The following is a 24039-nucleotide window of genomic DNA, read 5'->3' on the forward strand; positions in this document are numbered from 1 at the left end:
TTGTAATTAAACCAATCTGTTACTAGTTGTATCTTACGGTTACACCAGTGTAAGTGCAGTCAGGCAAACAGCTCAAATCATTAGCAATAATTAGTCTAGGCTATCTCTGTATGATGTTTGGTTTATATTAGGAGCAGTGATGCAGAAAGAGATTAATACAGCTGTTAACTACAATGCCTGGAGTTTATTTTACCCAGTGGCATTACTTGTAAAAAGTTGTTTATCTGTGATCTTTCCATAATGTTACTACTCACTAAAATCAGCTGAAGTGAAACTGGAACAGTGGTATAAAAGATAACTGGTGTGGCTGAAACACGATTTCCACATAGTTCTTCTGCAGCTGATCCCTTGTTGCAATAAAGGCTAGTAGATGCTGCATCCTTTTACAAAGGAAAAAACAAACCCAAAGGCATGTTGTATCAGTGCAACATGGGACCACAGAACTAAAATTCAGTAGTAAGCCACTTTTATAGTACACCTGTAGTATAGCATTACAAGTTACTTTTATACTTTGTGTTGCAGCAGCATAAACATTTTTAAACCCAAACATATTAAATCTTCAAATTCTGTAACATTTAAGGAAGAGCATGCTTATCCTAAGCAATGTGGCGGGACTTCATAAACCAGTTTTATCAAAAACAGGAATGAAGAAGGCGGCAACGCAAATATTTAGAAGTAAGTTTAAAAAAAAAAAAAAATTCTTTACTCCAGAGCCAGGCTCCGAGCGTGTGGTGGCTGCCTGATGCAGGCTGTCGCCCCAGGCTCAGAAGCGGTCTGCGGTGACAGCCCACGGCGGCCGAGCGTTCCAGCCCGCCGGACCCCCCAGCTGGGGCCACAGGACCCCCTCCTCTCCGCGGCACCGCTTCCGGGGTGCTCCGACCCACCCGGCCGCCCTAGGACCTGTGCAGGCAACGCTGCCCGAGCTCTCACAGGTAAAGCGGCGGAGTTTGGTACGCGCCTCCAGCGCCAGGCACCCGCTGTAGCAGCTCAGGGAGAAAGCGGGCACTGAGGAGGGGTGTCAGAGTGAGCTCGGGACCTTTCACCCTACCACCGTTAGGGCCTGCTGATTTGCTGGAGCGTACCTCACTGCAAGCCCAGCTGTCTCTCCCCGCCCCATCGTGCAGACATCGGCCGCCGAGCTGGCAGTGGGAGGCGGCGGCACGGCAGTGGCGCTGCTGCCCGGCAGGGGGCGCCGCAGGCGGAGGCCGCGCACTTGGCGGCGCGACGCTCGAGCTGGCGGCGCCTGCGGCGGGAGTGGAGGGGTCACGGCGCGACGGGAAGGGACGGGACCGGGGCGGTGTGACCATGGAGATCGGCACCGAGATCAGCCGCAAGATCCGGGTGAGGGAGAAGCACACAGGTCTCTTCCTCTCCACCCGTGCCCAGAACCTGACCCTGCTTGTTGGGGGCAGGCCTGGCCGATGGCTAAGGCGCCGGGCTCTCTCCCGCTTTCCCTCAGAGGCGGAGGTGGCGGGCGTGCTGCGGCCGCTGCACAGTCGAGCCCTCCCTCAGCGGAAGGAAGCGGCGGGATGAACTCCCGGCCGGGCCGGGATTATCGGGAATTACCCGCTACGGGCGGGCTTCGGCCTGGGGGCTCCCCGGGGAGGGGAACAAGCTGGAGAGTCGTTGTTTTGGGAAGCGGAGTCATGGCCCTGCCGTACCCAGAAGGACAGCTGCCACCTCTCCCAGAGCTGCCCTGCAGCGGCCTGCTAGGGATGTAGGCCCAAAACCGAGGGCTGCCCGGGAGAGGGAGCAGCCATAGCCGGATGTCAGCTGCTCCCTTTTAATAACCACAGTTTGAAAATCCTGTCAGGTTGCTTTTCTTGCTGAGCTTGGTATGACCTTTAGTCAAACCATCTGGGATGCATTGTCTTTGCACCCTGTGAGCCCGGATGGTCTCAGCTTGAAAAAGGACAGCTGGGACTTGGGGGTTGTCTGGTAGGACATGGAACTGGTAGATAGGAAATACGGTAGTGTGAGATTCCTGACAGTTCTTGCTGTTCTGCTGTCAGTCCCTTACTCATACAACGTTTACATTATAACTAGTGGAGAACAGGAAAACGAACACGTTAAGCCAAGCTATTCAAACAGTTAATAGAGAAAAACTTTGATAAGCTGCTCACTATTTTGCAGTTAGCAATACTTTGTTGCTCCATGCTTTAAATACAATTTCATTATTTTTTAGGGTGCTATAAAAGGAAAATTGCAGGAGCTGGGGGCTTATGTTGGTAAGTTTTATCATGTGTTCAGCAACATTACTTAGGTTTGTTCTTAGGAAACAATCAGCTAGTTAATGGAATGACAGATTTACTCATTGTATTACTGTGTACCAGAATCCTTAAGCATGACATGAATTATCTGAAGTGTTGGACAACTATGAAAGAAGACGACTTACAACAAATAGGTATAGTCTAAATATAAAACAAGGCAATATATGGACATCAATGTATATGATGAACTAAAAGTAAATAACTAAGAAGACTAACCGTCTCCCCTTTCCAGGACAAATGAGTGTCAAGAGATTTGAAGGAAAACCAAACAAGCAACAGTATGTCTGCGAGTATTTAAGGAAGTTTCTTTGAAACCCAAGGAGAAACATACAAAGCAACATCCTTCCAAATACAGCAGCAGTTACCTGTGACAACTTTGAGATGGAGTCAGTCAGTCTGTCTTAGGCATCCTGTCAACAGCCTTTTGAATTCAGGGTGAGACATTTGTCAAAACTAGGAGGAAGGATAAGACAGAGATAATAGGCTGACTGTTCTCAGAGATGGAAAGGCCATGTCAAAAACATTATGTAGGACAAATCTGCAAAACGTAAAAGCCCTACATAAACCTGCCGTTGAGGAAACATACCTGAATCTTAGCATAACTGAATCTTTGGGTGAGATTTTATTTTGGATTGTGAGGAGTGAAGCAGCATGAATGTCTGTCTGTGGTGTGTGTGTTTTTCTTTTCCCTGAATCCAAGATTAAATGGATATTGCACTCTGGAGCAGTTAGGTATTTACAGCAGCAAAAGTTGGTAATTAACGCAGTGTTCTGTTGGTAGTGGAATACCTCAGTCTTGCAGTTGCCTTGGATGTAGTACTAACTGGATTTCACATGAAGGAAAGGAATTGAGAGCATAGTCCATGAGAAACATCTTTGGGCCAAGTTCAAAGTTTGTAGTTTGTTCTCAAATTAATCTTACTTCCTATTTAAAGGGGACCATTGTATTTACATGATCAAAATACCTTGACTCTGTAGAAGGGAGTCACCTGTGAGCTGAGAACAGGTATTTAGAATCTTTTCATTGCAACTTTGTCTTTTTCAGTAACTTACTTTTCATTTTTTGCTAGCATTCCAGGTTTCAGTTTCTGAGCGTTTGATTCTTTGCATTCTCCCGTGTTTCCAAAAAGACCCCAAGCTCTTATCTCTAATAGATGCTGGTATAATATTAATAATCTTTTATCTCAGCTGTGGCTGGTTTTTTTTTTTTTTTTTTCTTCTGTATTTTTTCTTTTCTTTCTCTGTTTTTTCTTTACTTTCTGTTTCCTTTTTTCAGAAGCTAGTTCCCAAAATCAGCATACAGTATTTGGACTTTCTTCTTGGCCAGCTTCAGAACTTCTTTAAATAACTTTGTATTCTTTATCATCAATCTAACTTCCCTCTTTAGTTTTTAAACCACTCTTTAGAAATTTCTGCCATTTTTCAGGTTTCATTTTTTGACTATTTTGGCCAACTTTTCAAGTAATGTTTTTTGAAAAATCTCTGTTTCTTTTAGGTAACCCCCAGTCTAGCCACTGTGAGCAAAACCCATGCTTCTGTATCTTTCTGTAACTGCTAGTTCTTTTATTTTGAAAAGTTGTCTGGAACAAGACATGTTGGAACTTACTTGTTGCATACAAGTTATAAAGGAAAAAATCGTGGTTTTGAAGCAAAATAAAGATAGTTAAATATTAATCAACTATCAAAATTTTCAACAGGCTGTAGTTTTGCATACAATTTAAGTTGTCATAAGCCAGCACAGTCACTGAGAGAAGAATTAACCTAATGAAATGAGTACAGCTATGTTAGTGTTTTGATTCAAAATTCACAATTTCAAATGGATTTCCCAGCCGTGTTCACTTACTATTGGTATGTGCATGTCATGGGGTGGTGTTGAAGAGCATGAGGTGTTTGATTAAATGGAATTGAAACGTGCACAAAAAGTGTATGTAATGCCCTCAATAAATGTGCCATGCAGTCCTTGAGAGTGGGTCAGAGCTAGGTCAAAATAAATAGCCAGATACTCAAATCCTCAAACTTTCCTTATTGTATTAGTGTGAGATTCTGAGCTCTTTCCTAATCCATCCTGACGAGTAAGCATATCCTGTGTGAGTAGTCCAGCAAGGGAATGGATTTCTTGCTGTGTATGAGATTGCATACGTTAGGGAGTTAAGAGAATCAGACTCTCAGGGCTGCTAGGTTTTGGTTTGATTTGGGGTTGTTTTATTGGGTTTTTTTCAGGTTTTCTTTTTGGTAGATGAAAAATCTGGAAGCTAATATTTTATTTGTTTTAATGCGCAAACCAGATAGGATATTTACCTGGTTTATGACAAGGATAAGGTGCTGTGTTTGGCAGATTCAAAGTTGTCGGAATTGTAGATCATATGATTGCTAATGTTCAAGTAAAAGGGTTTAGAGAATGAGTAGCTTTCTTTTATCTTGGTTTTGTATTTGCTCATGTGACCGTTTGAGGTTGTGCATTTAAGAAAAGGGCTTTAATACTTTAATCTTACCTTCAGCATATACTTTTGTGAAGGTGGTGACGTTTTCTTCCTCTCTTACAGCTTGTATTAAGCCTCAAAGGAAATTGAAGTCTTGCTGATGCTTACCCAATCCACTGCCTGCAGTGTCTTGATAGTAAAACTGGAAAAGAAAAATAATTGTTGCATGTTTAAAGATGTTTGCTATGTATTCTATGATTTTTTTATACTTTAAAATAACAATATTTCTCTTCTTGTTAGATGAAGAGCTCCCTGATTATATTATGGTCATGGTGGCAAATAAGAAGAGTCAGGAGCAGATGACAGAAGACCTTTCTCTTTTCCTTGGAAACAATACTGTCAGATTTACAGTCTGGTATGTTTGTCAACTACTTGTCATAATGCTTACCGGTAGTCAGAACTGATTTCTGTAAGTGAAACCTGAGAATTTGGTAAGAGTTTACTTGTCTTCCCATTGTGTCATTTACATTAATCAAAGCTTTTACTTTGTAAATCTGATAAGTAAATTACCTGTAGTCCATCAACAGGCTACTGCAGTGATAATTCAGTGGCAGAGAGCTGGAGGGCTTATATTCTTTGTTTATTCCTAAGTCTAGTCAAATATTTGAAGGAAATGTGAAATGCTCTGGTAAGCGAAGGCTGTAAGTTGATTTTATTTTCAATACAGTTATTCCTGCAAAGCCCACTGTGAGCATGAGAGGGTTATTCACTGTAGTTAGAGGTAAAAAAGTTCTTCAAAGACAGAATTCTTTGCTTTCATGCTGGTAGCGCTCCAGATTGCAGTTGTGCATGGGAATTTCTATATCAGGACAGATGAGCAGTGGATCTAATTCTGTGTGCCGTCTTTGCCAAGGCTTAGCACCAAATGCTTACATATTCCCACCTCTCAGGCTGTTTATTTATTACCACCATGGAGCTCTACAAAGCAAAAGTAGAACTACAGAATTATTGTGAGCAGGACAAACCAGCAACAGATAAACTCTTTTCTAAACTCCTGACTGCAGATTAATTTATTTTATGCTGCATGACAACCTTAGCCGTTATATTTCTCATGTATTTCCTAATACTGGATTTGGCTTGCAGTATAAACCTTTAATTAACTCCATGTTGCAGAATATCCAAGCAGATATCTCAATCCAGAGATTTTTTTTCTCACTTTCAGGGTTGTGTATTTTTTTGAGTTAATCTTCTGACTCTGGAAACTTTTCCCAGTTTTCAGTATGTTTTTGTTCCTTGTCAAGTCTAAAGGATGGAGATGCACATGATAAGGTTTGAATTCCAAGCAGGACATGCATTTAAATGTTGGGATACTTTCACTGTAGTATGTTTATTTTAAAATAGCCTTATTATTTTATAGCATTTTGATTTTCTATATTGCTTCAGCTTGGCAAATGGCAAGTTTGGAACCTCATGGAAATGGTTTTGCTCACCAATATCTTAAAAAATACCATTGGTGTATACAAAGCATGCTGGAAGAATATTGATTATGAAAATGAATAACTGAAAAGTCATGGCAGTCAGGTGAAGTCCCTGGTGACTAGAAGTGAAATATTGTGCCCATTTTTAAAAGGGATGGCAAATAGGACCCTGGAAATGACCAACCTGTCAGCCTCAATTCTGTGCCCTGGAAGATCTTGGAACAGATCCTCCTAGAAACTATGCTAAAGCACAGAGAGGTGATTTGAGACAACCAGCATGACTTTACCAAGGTCAAGTCCTGCTTCACCAACCTAGTGGCTTTCTACAGTGGTGGAACTACAACAGTGGACAAGGGAAGACCAACAGATGTCATCTCTTGACACCTGTAAAGCCTTTGATGCAGTCACCCACAGCATCCTTCTGTCTAAACTGGAGACAGATGGATTTGATGGGTGGACTATCCTTCAGTGGATAAGGAACTGATTGGATGGTGGCATACAAAGGGCAGTGGTCAATGGCTTGATGTCCAGGTGGACACAGATGTCCCTCAGAGGTCTGTATTGGGACCAGTGCTATTTGATATCTTCATCAATGATATGGACAGTGAGATTGAGTGCACTCTCAGCAAGTCTGCAGATGATACCAAGCTGTGTGGTTGATAAGACTGAAGGATGGGATGCCATCCAGAGGAACCTAGACAGGCTGGGAGGTAGGCTGAGGAGAATCTCATGAAGTTCAATAAAGCAAACTATAAGGCCCTGCACCTAGGTTGGGCCAATCCTTGCTATCAATACAGGCTGGGGGGTGATGAGTTTGAGAGCAGCCTTGCAGAAAAGGACTTGGGGGTACTGTTGGATAAGTTAGCCATGAGTCAACAATGTGCACTTACAGCCCAGAAGGCAAATCATGTACAGGGCTGCATCAAAAGAAATGTGACCAGCAGATTGAGAGGTGATTCTGCCTCTCTGGTCTGATCAGACCTCACCTGGGGTACTGTGTCCTTCTCAAGCAACCAACACAGGAAGGATGTGGACCTGCTCTAGTGTGTCCAGAGGAGGGCCATGAGGATGATCAGGGCACTGGGGCATCTCTCCTATGAGAACAGGCTGAGAGAGTTGGACCTATTCAACCTGGAGGAGAGTAGGTTCCAGGCAGACCATACACAGCATTTCAGTATCTGAAAGGGCCCTATAGGAAGATGTTTGTAGCAACAGGGTGAGGGGCAATGGTTTTAAATTGGAGTTTAGACATATGAAGGAAGTTCTTTACAATGAGAGTGGTGAAATACTGGAAGAGGTTGCCCAGAGATGTGGTGGAGGCCCTGTCCCTGGAGACATTCAAGGTCAGGCTTGGTGGGGCCCTGAACAACCTGATCTAGTTGGAGATGCCCCACCTTAACTGCGGGGGAGTTGGGCACAATGACCTTTTAGGTTCCCTTCCAAACCTATGCAATCTGTGATTATGTGATGTTAAATGCTGTGAATCATATGTTGCTTAGGTTTGTATTTAGAATTATGTTTAACAACTGTGTAGTTAAAGTTTCATGCACAAAGTAAAATTTTCAGCTATACTTTTAAGTTCTGATTTAGTTTTTTTGAATCATTCCTTTCAAAGGAATTCCTCCTCGGGCTGCCTGAGGAGGTGGTGGAGTCACCATCACTGGAGGTGTTCAGGAGGAGACTTGATAGGGAGCTTGGTTGCATGGTTTAGGTGATTAGGTGGTGTTGGATGATAGGTTGGACACGATGATCTTGAAGGTCTCTTCCAACCTGGTCTGGTCTGGTCTGGTCTATTCTATTCTATTCTATTCTATTCTATTCTATTCTATTCTATTCTATTCTATTCTATTCTATTCTCGTCTAGTCTAGTCTAGTCTAAAGATGCTTAACTCACACCATTGATAGTAGTGAAAGAATGGAAAGTACTGGCTTTAATTATACAAACCAACTAAATACCAAAAGTAGATGGTGTGATGAATACCCTGCCTGCATGTGTGAAGTCTCAATGGAGGCATCATACTTAAAGACTCCATTTTTGGGGTTAAACACACAACAGCTGATGGAAAGTGAAATCTTAGATAAATGAGATGCTTGTCTTAGGGGGGGGGGGGGGAAGCAGCTGTTTCGTGAAAGGTGATTACTTTGAATCTGAGTTAAAATTCTTTTATTTCTTGTTTTTCCTTTTGCTTCCTGCCCTGTTGCCCTCCTGTTTCAGGCTCCATGGTGTTTTGGATAAACTGCGATCTGTGACTACTGGTGAGTAAGAAAATTAATTGAGAGTGAAAGCAGGTTTATCTTTTATGTATGGTGTTGTCTGTCTTAGGAGTTTCAAAAAAGGTCTTTGCTGATCGTTTCATTAATTTTAATTTTAGATGGTCTTCTGGGTCCTGACTCTTTAGAAAATTGCTTTATATGTTGAGATAAAGAATTTGTTTTTGAGTCCAGAATTCATTTCTGGATGTTTCTTGATGATGTTTTCAGCTGAAACAGTTTTCAGTTTGTTGTGTTTTCAGATCTGTACAATGTCTTCTTTGCATTTTCTTAGCTACATTTACTGCAGAATCTGTATGCTGTGTGCATTCATGTAAAAATTAAAAGCACCTGTCTCCACAGAACCAGCTAGTGTGAAATCTTCAGAACCTAGTATCTTTGAGGGTAACCTTCCTTCCAGCAAAAGCAGCTCAAGTGATGAAAGGAGGCGTGAAGAGATCATGCCACCCCTTGCAGTTTCCAGCACTCGAACTGAGAGAAATGACTCAAGAGTTTCAACTAGCTCACAGGAGCAAAGGAATGCTGCTGCACGGTAAAGCTTCTGATTACTTACTAATGCACATTCAGACATTAGTAGTTGTGTGACTACAGTAGCCATTTGGAAGAGCACAGGCATTTGGAAAGATCAAAGTTGTTTTGAAGAGTAAAGCTTTGCTGCAACTTGTTGCATAAAAAACCATTAAACCAGGAATTTACTTCCATTTTTCAAGAAACAAATGAGGTTGTATTAATTCACTAAAGTAAAAAAGCAATCAGTGTGTTAGATTTGTAGAAACAGTAATACTTTAATGATTTCTTCCCTGCTGGCTTAGTTTAAAAAAGAGTTTTCATCTTCTAAAATTTTTTTGCAGATGAGTTTAATAATTGACAGTTTCTTATTTTATCAGGCAGTCTTCTGAAGATGGTTCGGCATCTCGCTTAACATCTACAGTCAAGCCTTTGAGGGAATTGTCACCTTCTGAAGCTGTCATTGACATTAAACCTGAACCAGATGACCTCATTGATGAAGACTTGAACTTCATGCAGGAGAATCCTTTGTCACGGAAGAAACCTATTGTAACTGTAACTTATGGTTCCTCTCGTCCTTCCACTGAAATCTACCGACCACCAGCTAGCAGAAGTGCAGATGGAAATACACATGTGTACATACTGTCACAACAGGGCAACTTACAGGGGAGTCGGCAGTTAGACATTCAAAGCTGCAAGTCATTGGAAGCAGGCCAGCTCTGCGGTCCAGAAGCATTTAGCAGCTTAGCAGAAAGTTACAGACCCACCTCCAAACTTAGTGCTGATAAAGTAGGCAGTGAGGTTAGTAGGGTCTAAACTATTGCAATATTCTACACTTGATAGGAACCTAAGTTACTAGGTGCACTTCCAGTAAAATCTGGATGCCAGACAATCAAAGTCAACTTCTGTCACTGATAGTATGCTTGGAATTTCATTCTTGGGGCCCACTTGATAGAAAGAGATTGCACAGTTCAATATTGTCACCTGATGGATTGCTGCATCTCAGAATTAATCAGCTTGGACATCTTCATGCCATGCTGAGTCGGACTAATGGCTTATCACATTGTTGTGATGTGTGTGATGAATCAGAAAGATTGGAACAAGATCCTTAAGTGCTGTGTACATCGCCAGCTTTACACAGCTTTGTAAATCAGTATTTTTGGGATGCTGTGTGTTCATGCTTATGCTGGATATACATTAGGCCCTAAAGCCCAGATACACTGCATATTAGGATTATTTTATGATTTAGAACCATAGCATTTAAGAACCCCTTGAGATGGGTAAAAGGACAAACTAGAAGGTGATTGCTGCCCTACATACTCGGAGGCCAGAGTAAGCCAGACAGGGTGATAGGCCTGCCTCATGGTTTTAAGACTATCCATGTGAATCTGCTAAGAGACCTTTGAATGTGGAATGAAGATTGTTTTGTCAGATAATGTACTGAAGCAGGAGTTTTACATACCTTGTAGTCCAACTTCACCTGTGTTACTAATATAGTTTTTTGTCTTTGCTACTTCTTAGTTATTTGTAAAGGGCAACCAAATTTTATTCTGAAATCTGATGCTTTGCAAAGATACGTGGCAGTGTCTTTCTTTGTCAAGATGGGGACGTGAGAATCAGAATATAAGTGATTTGTTTAGGGTTGTAAGTCATTGATGACTGACAGTCACATCCTCCTTGGAAACATTAGAAAAAGCGTTTATGATAGTTTTCTTCTATTACTATTTCCTGAATAATATCCAGAAGAGTGCTGTTGCAGAAGCATTTCTTAGAACTGTGGACCTTGCTGTATTCTACCTTCTCTTAGGTTAGGTCTTGTGCTTTGGAAAGTTTTACCTTTAAAAAGGTAATTAAGTATTGGATTTGTACTGTATGACTCTTCTCTAACAGTGTAGTCCAGGTCCATCCCTGAGGGTGTTTCTTTCTTGGAGGATATAGGATCATTTAAAGGGTACTGTGTACAAACCTGGCATCCAGGTGTCTCATTGTGCACCTGTGTAGTTAAGTGCTGAGTAATGGTTCTTCAGGAATTGTTGATTTGTGCTTTCTCCTGTGCTTTCACTCAAGCCAGCATTTGAATTTGTCACTACCATGTGCACTGTGGTGGTGGTGAGTGGCTGGTGTCAGATCAGGGATCTTGCACTACCTAAACTGGATCGCCCTGTCTCTGCATGGCTATTGAGCATCCTTTGGGAAGTATCAGCTTGCTGGAAATTAATCCTTAACAGTAAACTGAAATTAGGGTTGATAGAGAGGAGAAAGTCGTCCATACTGATTGGAGGTGCATCTTTTCTAAACGTTATTTCCAGTTACATTTTTTCCTCTAGGTGTTTCAGGGTAGATACATCTGATACTCATTTTCTCTAGCGTTTTCTTGTTTCTGCAGACAGTTATGGTAGTCCTAATGTAACTCGAATGGAAGGTCTCCACCTTCTGGTTATAGGTAGAATTGCAGTATTGTTTTTGCTGGCTTAATGCATATTTTATGCTAAATTAATTGTTTTGGCTGCTCTGTTTGTTGTAGGAAGAAGGCTCCAGGAAGAGACGGTTGCCTGTTGTAAGCTCAGTAGTCAAAGTGAAAAAGTTCTGTAATGATGGGGAAGATGAGGAGGAGGAGGAGGAAGACTACGGACTACGAACAGGAAGCATCTCCAGCAGTGTGTCTGTACCTGCAAAGCCAGAAAGGAGGTACTTAAGACCTCATTGATTCTGTGTGGTTTCCAGAAGGAATTTAATGAACAAAACTTTTGAAAGTTGATAAAAGTGTTTTTCAGTTTTGAAAACTGACAGAATTCAGTAAGGCATTTTTGTAGTTGTACTATCTTACAACTCTGTGGGTGAGATGTCTGTTCATACCACCTTTTTTCCTCTGATTTTGTACTGCTGTGCATTAAGTGGTTCACAAGCCACAATGGATGTGTAATTTTACAGTATTTGGGAAAAGTACTGGCAAAAGGCCATTAATGTTGGCATATTTGAAATGAAGTGTTTAATGTGGAAAAATACCTTTCTAGGAGTTTTAGTTGCTTTATTTTTAATTTCCAGAATAGTCTTCCTACCAATTATCCCTTGTCCTTTAAGGTGATTTTTAACTTTTCAAAAGTCTTGAGAGTTTTTCCTTTTTTTTTTCTGCTCACTGTCTGAATGTCAGGTGTCAGAGTACATCAGTGTTTGATTTTCAACAATGAGAGGTGGAATGTTTAAACTATGGAAGAGATAGTTCTACTGATCTACAGCGCTAGCTTGTGTAAGATGTGTTTTAAGGAAATGTACTTTATTGAAATTAGCACCACAGTGCATTTATCTAATCTAATTTCCTTTGTGTGTGTGTGTGTGTGTGTGTGTGTTCAAGGACAAGCAAAGCTCTTTTTTTAACTACAAATATGTTTTAATAGAGCCGATTTTCAGCTGGATCTTACCCCCTAGGGCAGCTGCATAATTACTAGTACCAACACAAAGGTAGCAACAGGCATGTGAGGAAATGAATGGCAGAGTCTGTGCTTTTCAGGTGCAGCTTTGTTTTACTGTAACTTAAAAGTGAAATTATGCCTCTGGACTTACCATTTTTGAGAGCATTTTGTGGATCCTTGTCCACTGAGAGCATGGATTAACAAGTTGAAAACAAAGAGTGATTGCAGATGATGATTTCTCTCAGTACTATGCATAACTGTTAACCTTTTAAAACACCAGTGCCTAACATGGATATAGTTGCTTTTGCAATTCATGTACAATTAATTGTCATTTTTTTTATCTCCCTCAGACCTTCATTGCCGCCTTCAAAACAGGCCAATAAGAATTTAATATTGAAAGCAATCTCTGAAGCACAGGAATCAGTCACAAAAACAACCAATTATTCCAATGGTAATTAACATTATTCTGTTTGTGCTAATCTGTATTTCAAATCCCTGTTTTATAAATCCAAGATAAAGATAACGCTTACAGATAAACCAGAATGTTAAATAGCTTTTATCAGTGGTACACATAGGGGATTTTCCATGTCCTGTGAATGGTACATTAATCTTCAGTGATGAAATATGAAAACATCAACAAGAGAGAAAAGAGTTATTTAAATTAATCAAGATAGTAAGTCCATACAGTTTACAGAGACAAAATGGAAGTGCCAGAAGCTTTCTGCAGATAATAATTGCCAGGCAGAAGGTGTTCAGTATTAGTCAGGTTCTTTGATCTAACTGATGGCTCTTTTTTCCCTTTCTGCACTCCCTTCCCTCTCAGAGAGGAGGGGGGAAAAAAGGCAGACAGCCAAATATCAAAAAGTACTGGATATAGGTAATAGAAGTGCAAAATAACAAGCAACATAGCAAATGATATATCAGTGTGCATTGTCTTCAAAGGGTGAGGCTGCAATTTTAGTTTGGAAAACTAATGTTGTGTGATTTAGGTTGTATGTAAATGATTTACCATTGTCTCTGTATTTAAAGTTCCACAGAAACAAACTGTTCCAGTTGCACCAAGAACTCGAATTAGCCCAGAAGAATCTCCAGTAGAAGTAATCCATGTGCAAAACAGGCTGCCTGCTCTGAGTTCTCAGTTTCAAGCAGAAGAGCCAAAGGAGCAGACAGTTGAAGGAATTCAAGGTCATTTGATAATGTTCTTTAGAAGTTTATACTGGGGAATGCCATTTTACAGCAAACTGAGCAGAGAGAAGAAATGCTTTTAATTTTTAAGCCAGCATCAAAAGTTGCATGTGAAAATGCCCTGAAAGCCAAGAAGCTCTCTAAAGAGAGATTATCTACATTTGGAATAATTTTTCAGTATATTGAAGTATTAAAAGATTTCAACATATGGTTATCACACAGTTCTAGTGAGGTGGGTTTTTTTGATGGTAAATATTGGAGTGCTATATTTGCTGTTACAGGACAGCTGATACCAGGATAACTGTGTCAACAGTACGCTTTGTTCTTACTTCTGTTACAAAACTCCTGAAGGAAAATGGCATAACATTTTAAGGCAATCAAAAGTATCTTTTCAGTATGATTTTGCAACAAAGAATGTGTGTGTGTCAGTTACAAGGAATCATGGAAATAAGACAGTGGGAAAATTCTTCTGTAAAAAGTAGTTAATCCTGCTAAATGTTTAGATATTTAGATTGTTGAGTGAAATTTTTGAGTTGAGTAAGAACTTTGTGACATCAGCTCACAGTGCTGGAATGATAAATGTTTGTTACTAAAATTAATATTTTTTTTCAGTCTCTTTTTTCTCAAATAGATGTATTTGGGATCCTCCTGACAAAATAGTTGAAATTGTATCAAAGTACATAAGAATAAGAGCTTAATCAGCTTTTCAATTAATGTACAGAAGTTATGCTACATATTACTGCTCTCTCACCATTGAAATGACAGCTTGCTTAGGAAACCTACAGAAAGCAAAATATAACCAAATGTAGAGCAGTTCTGCTCTGATTTGTGTCGCCCTTTTTAGGAAGACCTTGAAGTAGTTCCTTATAGTTTGCGTCTTTTCTCCATGTGTGTGGAGAGGAAGAATTTGGTCTTTATCATTTGCCATACCCACAGGCCTAGTTTGTACTGAGCAGTGATTATGGGGAAGACCAGAGTCTTTCGTTACTTAGATTTTTGCCATGCCATTTGGATGGAGAAAACTTACTACTGTTCCTGAAACAATGAAAATGGAGTTAATAATGATGAGATGGCTTCTTTTTTGTTAGAAGTGTGGAGGGGTTTGGTTTTATCAAAGGAGTTCAAATACTGTGCTTCAGGTCATTATAGTTTCATTTTAACAAGCAGTAAAATGTGCTTCTAATTTTGTTGTTGTTGTTGTTTTAGGAGCTGAGCAAAAGGAGCTCTCTTCTCGGCTCCAGATTGATCCTGTGATGGAAGACACTTTGCAAGTGACTCAAGGTTAAGTCTTGTGATTGATTTTATTTTTTAATTCCTTAATACAAAATTCCTAGTTTTCAAATTTACCACTACTGATCAGTGAGTGTTAAAAGATAACTTGCTTTTCAGTGAGTTGTGTTGCTTTCTAGTATTTTCTAGTTTCTGCATCTCTAAGGAATAAAAGTTGTTAATGTCAGCAAGCGTTCAAAGCATTAGAGATTTTGGGGGTGCGTGGACCTTCTTCAGTGCTGTTTCAGCACAGCCATTCCAGTAACAAGTTTTCTGGTCTGGCCTAATATGGCCTGCGGCTCCCAGGGATCCACTTCTATGGAATAAGCAAGTAGCTTTCTGGAAGCTACTAGTAAGAAATTAAAATAAAATTAGCTCATCAGCAATGTAAATTCATATTCAAAAATACAGTATGAAAGTACAACTACAATTTTATTTGTGTCTTTTCTATGCAACTTTTCTCTCAATTCAGATTACTATGATGCAGAATCTATGGTCCATACAGATACTAGGTCGTTCATCCTGAAGAAGCCCAAGTTATCTGAGGAGATAGTGTCACAGAATCAGCAGTTGGGAAGGAGAGCTACAGAGGCAATACGAGTCCTCTCAGGACGTCTCATACAGACACGGTAAAAAGTTACTACTTTTAGAACTGTTATGAGTCAAATTGCTCATTTGTGGTTTAGATGGAATCATTCAGTCACACATGTGCTTTGTCAGTCCAGTCAGGATCTGGGACGTGGAAAATGAGCTGACACTGAATAGCAAAGTCAAAAAACAAGGGCAGAAAAATGTCCAGAAATCCATCCACATGGAAATAATTATTTTTAAATGTATTTTAGCACAATATTGAGTGTGGTGGAGCCTGAGCTCTTGGTGCTGGAGGGCACACAGCCCATTCTGCATGCAGGTAGCCCAGTAAACAAACAGTAATGTGTCACATGGGACAAGTGATTTAAGGCTTCTTACTGGTGAGTTTGGCCACGAGAAACTTAAAGTTCATGTCAGCTTCAAATGTCATTCTCTTAACTTGTAAAAGGCTTTGATAGTTCCTGCTACCAACTCATTTTTTATATCTTACCTGTTAGTTAAAAACCTCTCAGAACAGTGTCACGTACCTCATTGTTGTGGGCTGCAGTGTTTTAAAAGCTTTTTGTTTTCTCCTCCATGAGTAGCTTTAAACAGCCTGTGTTTAAAACCAACAATGTACAAACAAACTCCAAAAGTTAACCTTGTAATATCACAGTTGAAAACTGTGGCTGGGCTACAGGAGAATGGTATTTCTTTCCATGTGAACAGGTCAATTTCTGGTTGCTTGAACCTGAAAGTTCTGGCTCGTGACATTTTCAATATGTTGTTCGTCTCCCTTCTTAAAGGCCTTCTACACTGTGGTTGCTCTTAGCCCAGTTTCATAGAGAAGCTAAGTTTATACCATCGCTGCTTGTCAAGGATGAGAACTCTACAGTGCATTTCCAAATGTTTAGAATAATGTGCCACTCAGGAAATCCCTCAGAGGGAAGGGGTGGGACAGTGGAAGACTGGAGAAAATGTCTGCACTCCTTTTTGATATACTTCCTCTTTTATCCATGATAAATACTGTCAGATACAGGATACTAGGGGTAGACTGATCTTTCGATCAGGCTCAGCATAGAAGTTCTTAGTGTCAGTATTTCAGTTCTCTGTTCCTAATCCTAAAAACTTGTACACACACTGTTTCATAATGCACTTCTCAGTATTTTTGAGGAAACACCTGTTTTGTATATTAAAAGGTTCATGATTCCAAGAGAGATCACAGAATCACAGAAATATTCAGGTTGGAAAAGACCCTCAAGATCACCAAGCCCAGCCGAGAACCCTACTCTACAAGGTTCACCCCTAAACCATATCCCCAAGCACCATATCCAAATGACCCTTAAACACATCCAGGGTTGGTGACTCTACCACCTCCCAGGACAGCACATTCCAATGCCTGACCACTCTTTCTGTGGAAATTTTTTTCCTAATGTCTGCTCTAAACCTACCCAGTTGTGGCTTGAGGCCATTCCCTCTTGTTCTAGCACTAATTACCTGGAAGAAGAGAACAGCACAAGCCTCTCAATAATGTCCTTTCAGGTAGTTATAGAGAGCAATGAGGTGTCCCCTCAGCCTCCTCTTTTCCAAACTAAACAGCCCTAGCTCCTTCAGTCACTCTTCATAAGATTTATTCTCCAGGCCCTAACCCAGCTTTGTTTCCCTCCTCTGCACTCACTCCAGCACCTCAACATCTTTCTTGTATTGAGGTGGCCAAAACTGGACACAATACTCAAGGTATGGCCTCACCAGAGCCAAGACTATTCTCTCCCTGCTGTCTGCCAGCATGCATTCAGGAAGTTGAAGTCTCCCATGAAAACAAGGGCTAGCAATTGTGAAACCTCTCTCAACTTATGGAAAGTTTCATCTACCTCTTCATCCTGGTTGGGTGGTCTATAACAGATTCCCACCATAATACCACTCTTGCTGGCCTTACTCCTGATTCTTACTCATAAGGACTCAACCCTATCATCATCTTCATTAGTTTGCATGGTTTCACATGTCTTCCTAACATAGAGGGCCACTCCACCATCTCCTTTCCTTGCCTGTCCTTTCTGAAAAGTTGGTACTCATTGATGGCAGCACTCCAGTTGTGGGAGTCATCCCACCAGATTTCCATGATGGCTGCTATCATAGTTTCACTGTAGCACAACAGCCCCCAGCTCATCCTGTTTATTGCCCATGCTGCATGCATTGGTGTATAAGCATTTCAGGGCAGCAGCTGAGTACATAGTTCTCAACCTTGAGGTGGGTTGACCTTCTGGTTATCTAAGATGCCAACACAGTGCTCCACAAGTGTTGGGCTATTATACCCAGAGTTCTCGCTACTACACCCGGGGAGTTCCTGTCCCCCTTTAAAACTAGATATTTGCTCTCACATTTTATCTCAAAACTGTAAATTCCTCACTTAAAATCACTTTATTTAATTGTGTCTGTAAATGAGCTTTTAGATCTGTCTGTTGAGGAGAATGCAATAAACTGAAATACATGTGCCAAATGCTCTGCTGCAGGCCATTGAAAGCTATATTTCATATTAGTACTTCAGGGAGACTAGAACTGCTAATTGGAGTACATTATTAGTAGTATTAGAAAGTTTGCTACACTGTGACTCTCCATAGATTAACTTGTACTACTTCTAGTTCACTCTTGAGTCAGAAAATCTATTATTTCTTTGTTTGACAGAGACCAGATTGCACAGCCAGAGAAACCATCCAGTCCCAAATTCATCGTGACACTGGATGGTGTGCCCAGTCCACCAGGATACCTTTCTGATCAAGAAGAGGAAGATATGTGTATGACTGAAGGACTAAAGCCAGTTACCCAAAACCTGTGTGCCAGCAAAGGATTAAAAGGCCTTCGAGTACAGCAGATGCAAATTGTAACCAGGCAGCTAGAGAGCTGTGATGGTAATTATACTTACCAACAGGTTCTAACATTAATGTGGTGGCTTGGTTGTGGCTAATACTCTTGGATATATTATTTCCCAAGAAATCAGTCATGGTCTTTATGCTTCAAATTAGAGTTATGTTTTGGGCAAATGAAATGTGGTAGTTCAGTGGGGTCACATCTTTGGAAGCCTTTGCAATACAGCACATAGCTATTTCTCCACACATCTCAGTGTTGGTAAAATTTGGGGGTTTTGTTTTGAAAATACAGTTTATTTTCAGTGCTAGAAATGTGCATTTCTGTTTGATATGTTAGCATTTGTCCCCATGTTGATGGATAGGAGGTTTTATGATGAATCGTTTTGATTGGAAAAGATGTCTAAGATCATCAAGTTCAACTACTGACTTCACACCACCATGGCCATTAAACCACGTCCTGAAGTGCCATGTCTACATAATTTTTTAACACTTTCAGGGAGGTGACTCCACCACCTCCCTGGGCAGCTTATTCCAATGCCTGACCATTTTCAGTAAAGAAAGAATTCTCAATATCCAATCTAAATTTCCCAAGGCACAACTTGAGCCTGCTGCCTCTCATTGTATCACTTGGTACTAGAGAGAAGGGATCGACACCCACCTCACTACAACCTTCTTTCAGGTGTTTGTAGAGAGCAGTAAGGTCTCTATTCAGCCTCCAATCCTCCAGGTTAAACAATCCCAGTTCCCACAGCTCTTCATGAGGTTTATTCTTCAGACCCTTCACTGGCTTTATTGCTCTTCTCTGGACATGCTTGAGCACCTCAATGTACTTCTTGTAGTGTGGTGCCGAAAACTGACCACAGTACTTCCGGTGTGGCTTCACCAGTGCCACAGGGCCCAAACAGGGCACAGGAGACAGTGAAAGTCCCAGGTTTCCATAAGAGCAGTGTAAAAACTGAATGTTTCAGTGTGGAATTTCTGAAAATACTTTTTGGATTGGAGTATTGGTTTAGGTAACTGAAGTAAATGTAGTACCTGTCTGAGCAAATTACATGAAAGTGGTTCTTTCTTCATGTGTGCCCCCATCCTAAGAAATCATGTCTGGTTAGTGTGAAAATTGAGTTTTTTACTTTATCTCTTGAAATGATTTTATAGAGCCAAAAGTATCTTGGAGATAGGAAGCACAGCTGTTAACACATGGCTCAGCAGCACAGTCCTAACTAAGGTTCAGTTAACAATCTTTGCCTTGTCTGTTTTGACTTTCGCACTTCAGTTTGGATTTGTGAGGAAAATAAAGTAGGTTTGCTTGTTATCAATGCAGGTTTGCTGGCAGCTCTCAGCTCAATATTATGACAGTTTCACTTTGTGAATTTTGGAAGTTTTCTTCACATAGTATAATTGTAAATAAATCTGTACTGTCATGACTTTTTGATTTACAGAGACTTAACCAAGAAGTGGATTAAAAGAAGGGAGAGAGAGCAGGAAATACTGTGAATTTTAATTTAATTTATTATTAATTTAATTTTAATTTAATTTATTGTTTGTGCTGAGTTGCACATATAGAATCATCAAGGTCCCAGCTTGGGCTTTTTTTTTTTTGTGTGTTCTTTTTTCTTTCTTTCCTAGTGGATATGGACCAGTTAAATGTCCTGCAAAAGCAGGAGAAGGTGCTTGAGCGCTGCAAGTACTGGCCTGCCTGTAAAAATGGAGATGAGTGTGTGTACCATCACCCCACGCTACCTTGCAAGTGAGTAGTGCAAAGCTCATCCACCTGACATTTTTATTTCAGTGCTACAAATTTCCCTCTGTGTTAGTAAATACTCCAAGCAGGGTTAAGTCTGTTAGGGTAGCAGCAGAGCTAAATTATCACATTGTAATTTCTTCTGTTTTCCTCCCATCTGCCATGTGTCAGAATATGGTGATGTTTTTCTTAAGTAGAGTCACAGCTGTGCATGTGCAGAAGACAGCTTAGTCTGGCATGCATGCTGGTGTTTTGGTGTTGCTTAGACATGTGGAAATTGGTGTCCTCTGAAAACAAGAGGCATTCCTCTGCTAACTGTAGAAGTGCTTTTGAACATGTTAGGTTACCATTACACAGTAATGTAGTGATTGGGTTTTTTTTATTTGAAAGCAAAGCTAACTCTTGGATGTGCATTGTGCCTTTGACTTCTCTTTCACAAGCAGCAACAGTCTAGAAAAATTCTGTCTGAGGTAAATGTTACCAGAATGAGTAGCTTCTTTTACTCAGACATTTGAATGTTGTTTTAATATCTGACACTTGGTCCTTAGTGTATGAACCATGTTACCTGGGGAGATCTGTACCTCTCTCTGTGATGGTCTGAATTGAGAGTGCCTGCACTGCATGCCAGGAGTAACACGTCTTAGCTTGCAACAAGGAGCTTACTTCTGAGCCCCACTGAGTGTGAGCTGGTTGAGCTTTTACCACATGTAGGGCGTCCAGATGCAAATCTGTTTGTGTGCAGCTGGCACACTGCATCTGCCTGCCCTCTCTGGAAGGAACTGACAGAGCTGCACAAGCCCTGTCATAGTTCCAGCTCTCTGTGATATTCTCACTTTCCTGTGCAACAGCTGTTTGGGGATTTTGCTCTGAGTATTGGCTTATGACTCAATTTCTTCTCCCTCAGAGTTTTTCCTAACTGCAAATTTGCTGATAAATGCTTGTTCATCCATCCAAACTGTAAATATGATGCAAAATGCACTAAGCCAGACTGCCCTTACACTCATGCCAGTCGACGAACTCCCCATCCGTGTCCTAAACCAGGTGAGAACTCTTTTTTTTCTGAGCCTCAAATGAAAGTGCTGAATGGAAAGCAGCATTTTTGGAAACAGAAGCTGACACTGGTGAAAAAAAATAAGTTTTTGCTTGATTTAATTTTTTTCAACTCTTAATGCTAAATGAAGAATAATAACCAAGTGTCAGAGCAAGAGTAGGTAGTGCCTTCTTCTGGTAGATTAACCAGCATTGCAGCGTTATGCAAATGTGTTTCTTAAATTGGATACATGTTCTACCAAGAGCTTGTGACACAAACTGTAAAACAGAAATCTCTCTCTTGGTGTGAGTAAAACATTTTTCTTTAATGACTGTAGGAGTTAACTTTATGCAAAGATGAGACTTTGAAGGATGAGGTTACCCAGTGAAGGCTGTCATTGTACTTGGATTCTGGGTTGGTATTCCTGAGCCTTTGAACAGTGCCAAGGTGGAGGGCCTTTACTCCACTGAAGGCATGATCCTTTGGAAGCAGTTTAGCTATTAGTCATAGTATGATGCAGTTTTGTTGCTTTGCCAGAAGGCAGAGTACCCTGTGCTTATCTCTTGTACCACATCCAGCAGCTCCTCTCTGTTCCTAGAAAGTGCACTGCCTGCACTTTTCAGCTTAGTTAGCTTTAAACTCTTGAGACACCAGAAAGCCTGTTTGGTTAACATTTGAATTTCTCCCTACCAGAAACTCTGCTTAATTTGTTTGAAGCATTGCCATGGCCAAGCTACCTTCTGTCCTGAAATGGTGAGGAACCAAGACTAATCATTATGGATAGTCTTGTTCTGCCCCAGGATGAGATTCACTTAGTGCACTGTGATAGGCCTGATATTTCTTGCAGAACTCTGGTGTCTTACAAAATGTAATTTCTTGCGGAACGATTGACAGATCTATGTTTGTGTGGAACAGTATTAAAAAACCTATTTATTCTGATCTGGGCTCACTTCCTGTTCTGTTCTTTTCTACTGTAGCACCACTACCCACACCATCTATATCCTCTAGTAGTCCGCTGTGCAAGTTTTTTCCTGCTTGTAAGAAAATGGAGTGTCCATTTTACCACCCAAAAGTAAGAATGCTCTCCTATCTATTACATTGGTTTCTAGGAAGACCTTGAAATGGTACTTTGGGTTGGGAAATGCCACAAGCATATTAGCAATTTTTGCTTTTGCTTTTCACATTTTAACTTTAGCTCAGAAACAGAATATGCAAAAGGAAGTCTTAAAGAATTTGGAAAAGTCTATTTTAAATAATCTTTCTATAGGGTGGCAGCCATAACAGTTGTCAAGTACCTGTCTAGCCAGGATGCTGGGGGCAGAGGAGGGGGACATCTGATAGCCTATATGGAAGGAGTGTGTTTCAAACTCTTCATTCAGATGTGCTGCAATATACAAGAACTTCAAAGATTGCCCACTTACCCTGGAGTATATTAATGTCGTGTACCTGGGGCAAGAGTATGGAACCGGGGTACTTGTTTAGAATGATGTTCCCTGCCTGTTCTTGCACCAGGAAGTTTGGTGCTTTTTTCAAGCCCTAACAATGAAGAAGTGCTCTGGGTCCCCACCACTCTGTGCCCAGATACTGTTAGGCTGGCACTCTGGATTTTCCTTCCTTTCAGGTAAGGGTGGGTCATGCACTTGTACATGCAGCTGAATTGAAACTGACAAAGGAACTTCCACCTGTCAGTGCAGTGGCAGTTTTGGAACATTTAACTCCTAGTAAGTGCTTTTGAAAAAGGATTTCCCTCTCATTGGGCTGAACTGATACTGCATTGGTCTATGTAGCTGTTGATTCCCTTACCTATCAGATGTGTTGTACAGTAGCACACCTTTGCCTGCAACACCTTGTAGGTTAGCCTGTTAGGAGCTCAGCCAGCCAGCATTGACTAGCCTCTTCTGAGATGCTTTCGGTTTATTTTAGCATTGTAGATTTAATACCCAGTGTACACGACCAGACTGCACTTTCTACCATCCAACTATTGCTGTACCTCCACGCCATGCCTTGAAATGGACTCGGACTCAAACCAGGTGAGACACTTTATTTTTCTTGATTAGGTTTAGAGTGTATGTTGTGACTTAAATCACCAATGTAATTTTACTCACGGGAGTAATGTGTGTGATGAACACAGAGACTATGAAGAACGATACCTCTTTGTTGTAGGCATCTTTCTTTTAAAGAGGACTCCATACTGTTTGGTTTTCAGCAGTACAAATATTAACTAACGTGATGCAACCCTGAAAAGCAAGTACCCTGCAGATAGGACATGGCAGTCACTGGATTCCTGACCTGGACATGCTGTGTTTACTGAGTTGTATTTGGACAAAGCTGAAAATCCAACCTCATCTCTTCTTTACTGTCATTTCATCTTGTATCCAAACTGTCTTCCACAACATGTCCAGATGTTTCTCAGTGTTTCTGGCAGAATAGCTTCATCCTGTCATCTCTTCATGACTTTATAAACTGGTAGCAAACTTGCTAAAGTTGCAGTCATTGCCCTGTCTTAAAGACAGTCAAGCTGCATAAGGCTTTCACTCTGACCAACCTCATCTGCAAAGGTCTTAATCATCACAGAAGTAAGATGCAAATTAGTCCTCAGGTTCTCTTTACAGACTGCTAGGGCTGTTACTTATGTGAATTGTTTTTCTGCTTTCCCTTAGTGAATGATTGCTACAACTTTGGGACTGAACTTTGCCTCTGGACAGTAGTGGAAAGGACAATAACCACCAGGAGCACAGGATGTTAGAAAAACTCATACATTTTGAACTTTTAATACACATTGTTTTCATAAAATGATGTTGATTGCATACTTGAAATGTCTCTAATTTTCCAAGTTTGTAAGTTTAAGCAATTTTACATTTTTTTTACACTGTAAGAAGAAAATGCCTGTGTAAAGAAGTTTTGCTTTGGATTCCATTAAAACTTTCAAAGCACATTTTGTGTTCTACTTGGATGCTGTTTCTTGCTTATGATCAGGTGTGTGGAAGAAGTGTCACCAGGAGGTCTTCCAAGGCTTATTTGTGT

The 24039-nt window shown here is 40.7% G+C and overlaps 1 protein-coding gene across 7 annotated transcripts; it reads left to right on the forward strand.

Moving 5' to 3' along the window:
• Positions 1–915: 915 nt before the first annotated feature.
• Positions 916–23949, forward strand: ZC3H14 (zinc finger CCCH-type containing 14). 7 transcript variants are annotated; one of them, XM_068148739.1, is made up of 18 exons: positions 2186–2228; positions 2334–2404; positions 2503–2705; positions 4991–5105; positions 8384–8424; positions 8782–8971; positions 9327–9747; positions 11471–11634; positions 12707–12807; positions 13386–13541; positions 14748–14822; positions 15283–15439; positions 18063–18286; positions 19871–19991; positions 20890–21026; positions 21993–22087; positions 22939–23045; positions 23676–23949. In XM_068148739.1, exons 4-18 carry the CDS (start codon positions 5014–5016, stop codon positions 23680–23682), a joined length of 2088 nt encoding a protein of 695 aa, XP_068004840.1. In that variant the 5' UTR covers positions 2186–2228; positions 2334–2404; positions 2503–2705; positions 4991–5013; the 3' UTR covers positions 23683–23949. The 7 variants fall into 7 exon arrangements, with proteins under 7 accessions (XP_068004838.1, XP_068004837.1, XP_068004843.1 ...); XM_068148737.1 differs by lacking the exons at positions 2334–2404; positions 2503–2705 and adding an exon at positions 916–932 and having other exon boundaries at positions 23676–23948; XM_068148736.1 differs by lacking the exons at positions 2334–2404; positions 2503–2705 and adding an exon at positions 1236–1341.
• Positions 23950–24039: the final 90 nt, after the last annotated feature.

This window comes from Melanerpes formicivorus, unplaced genomic scaffold (genome assembly GCF_026170545.1).
Source record: "Melanerpes formicivorus ecotype bairdi unplaced genomic scaffold, bMelFor1.0.p_v2 SCAF_17, whole genome shotgun sequence".
NCBI lineage: Eukaryota > Metazoa > Chordata > Aves > Piciformes > Picidae > Melanerpes > Melanerpes formicivorus.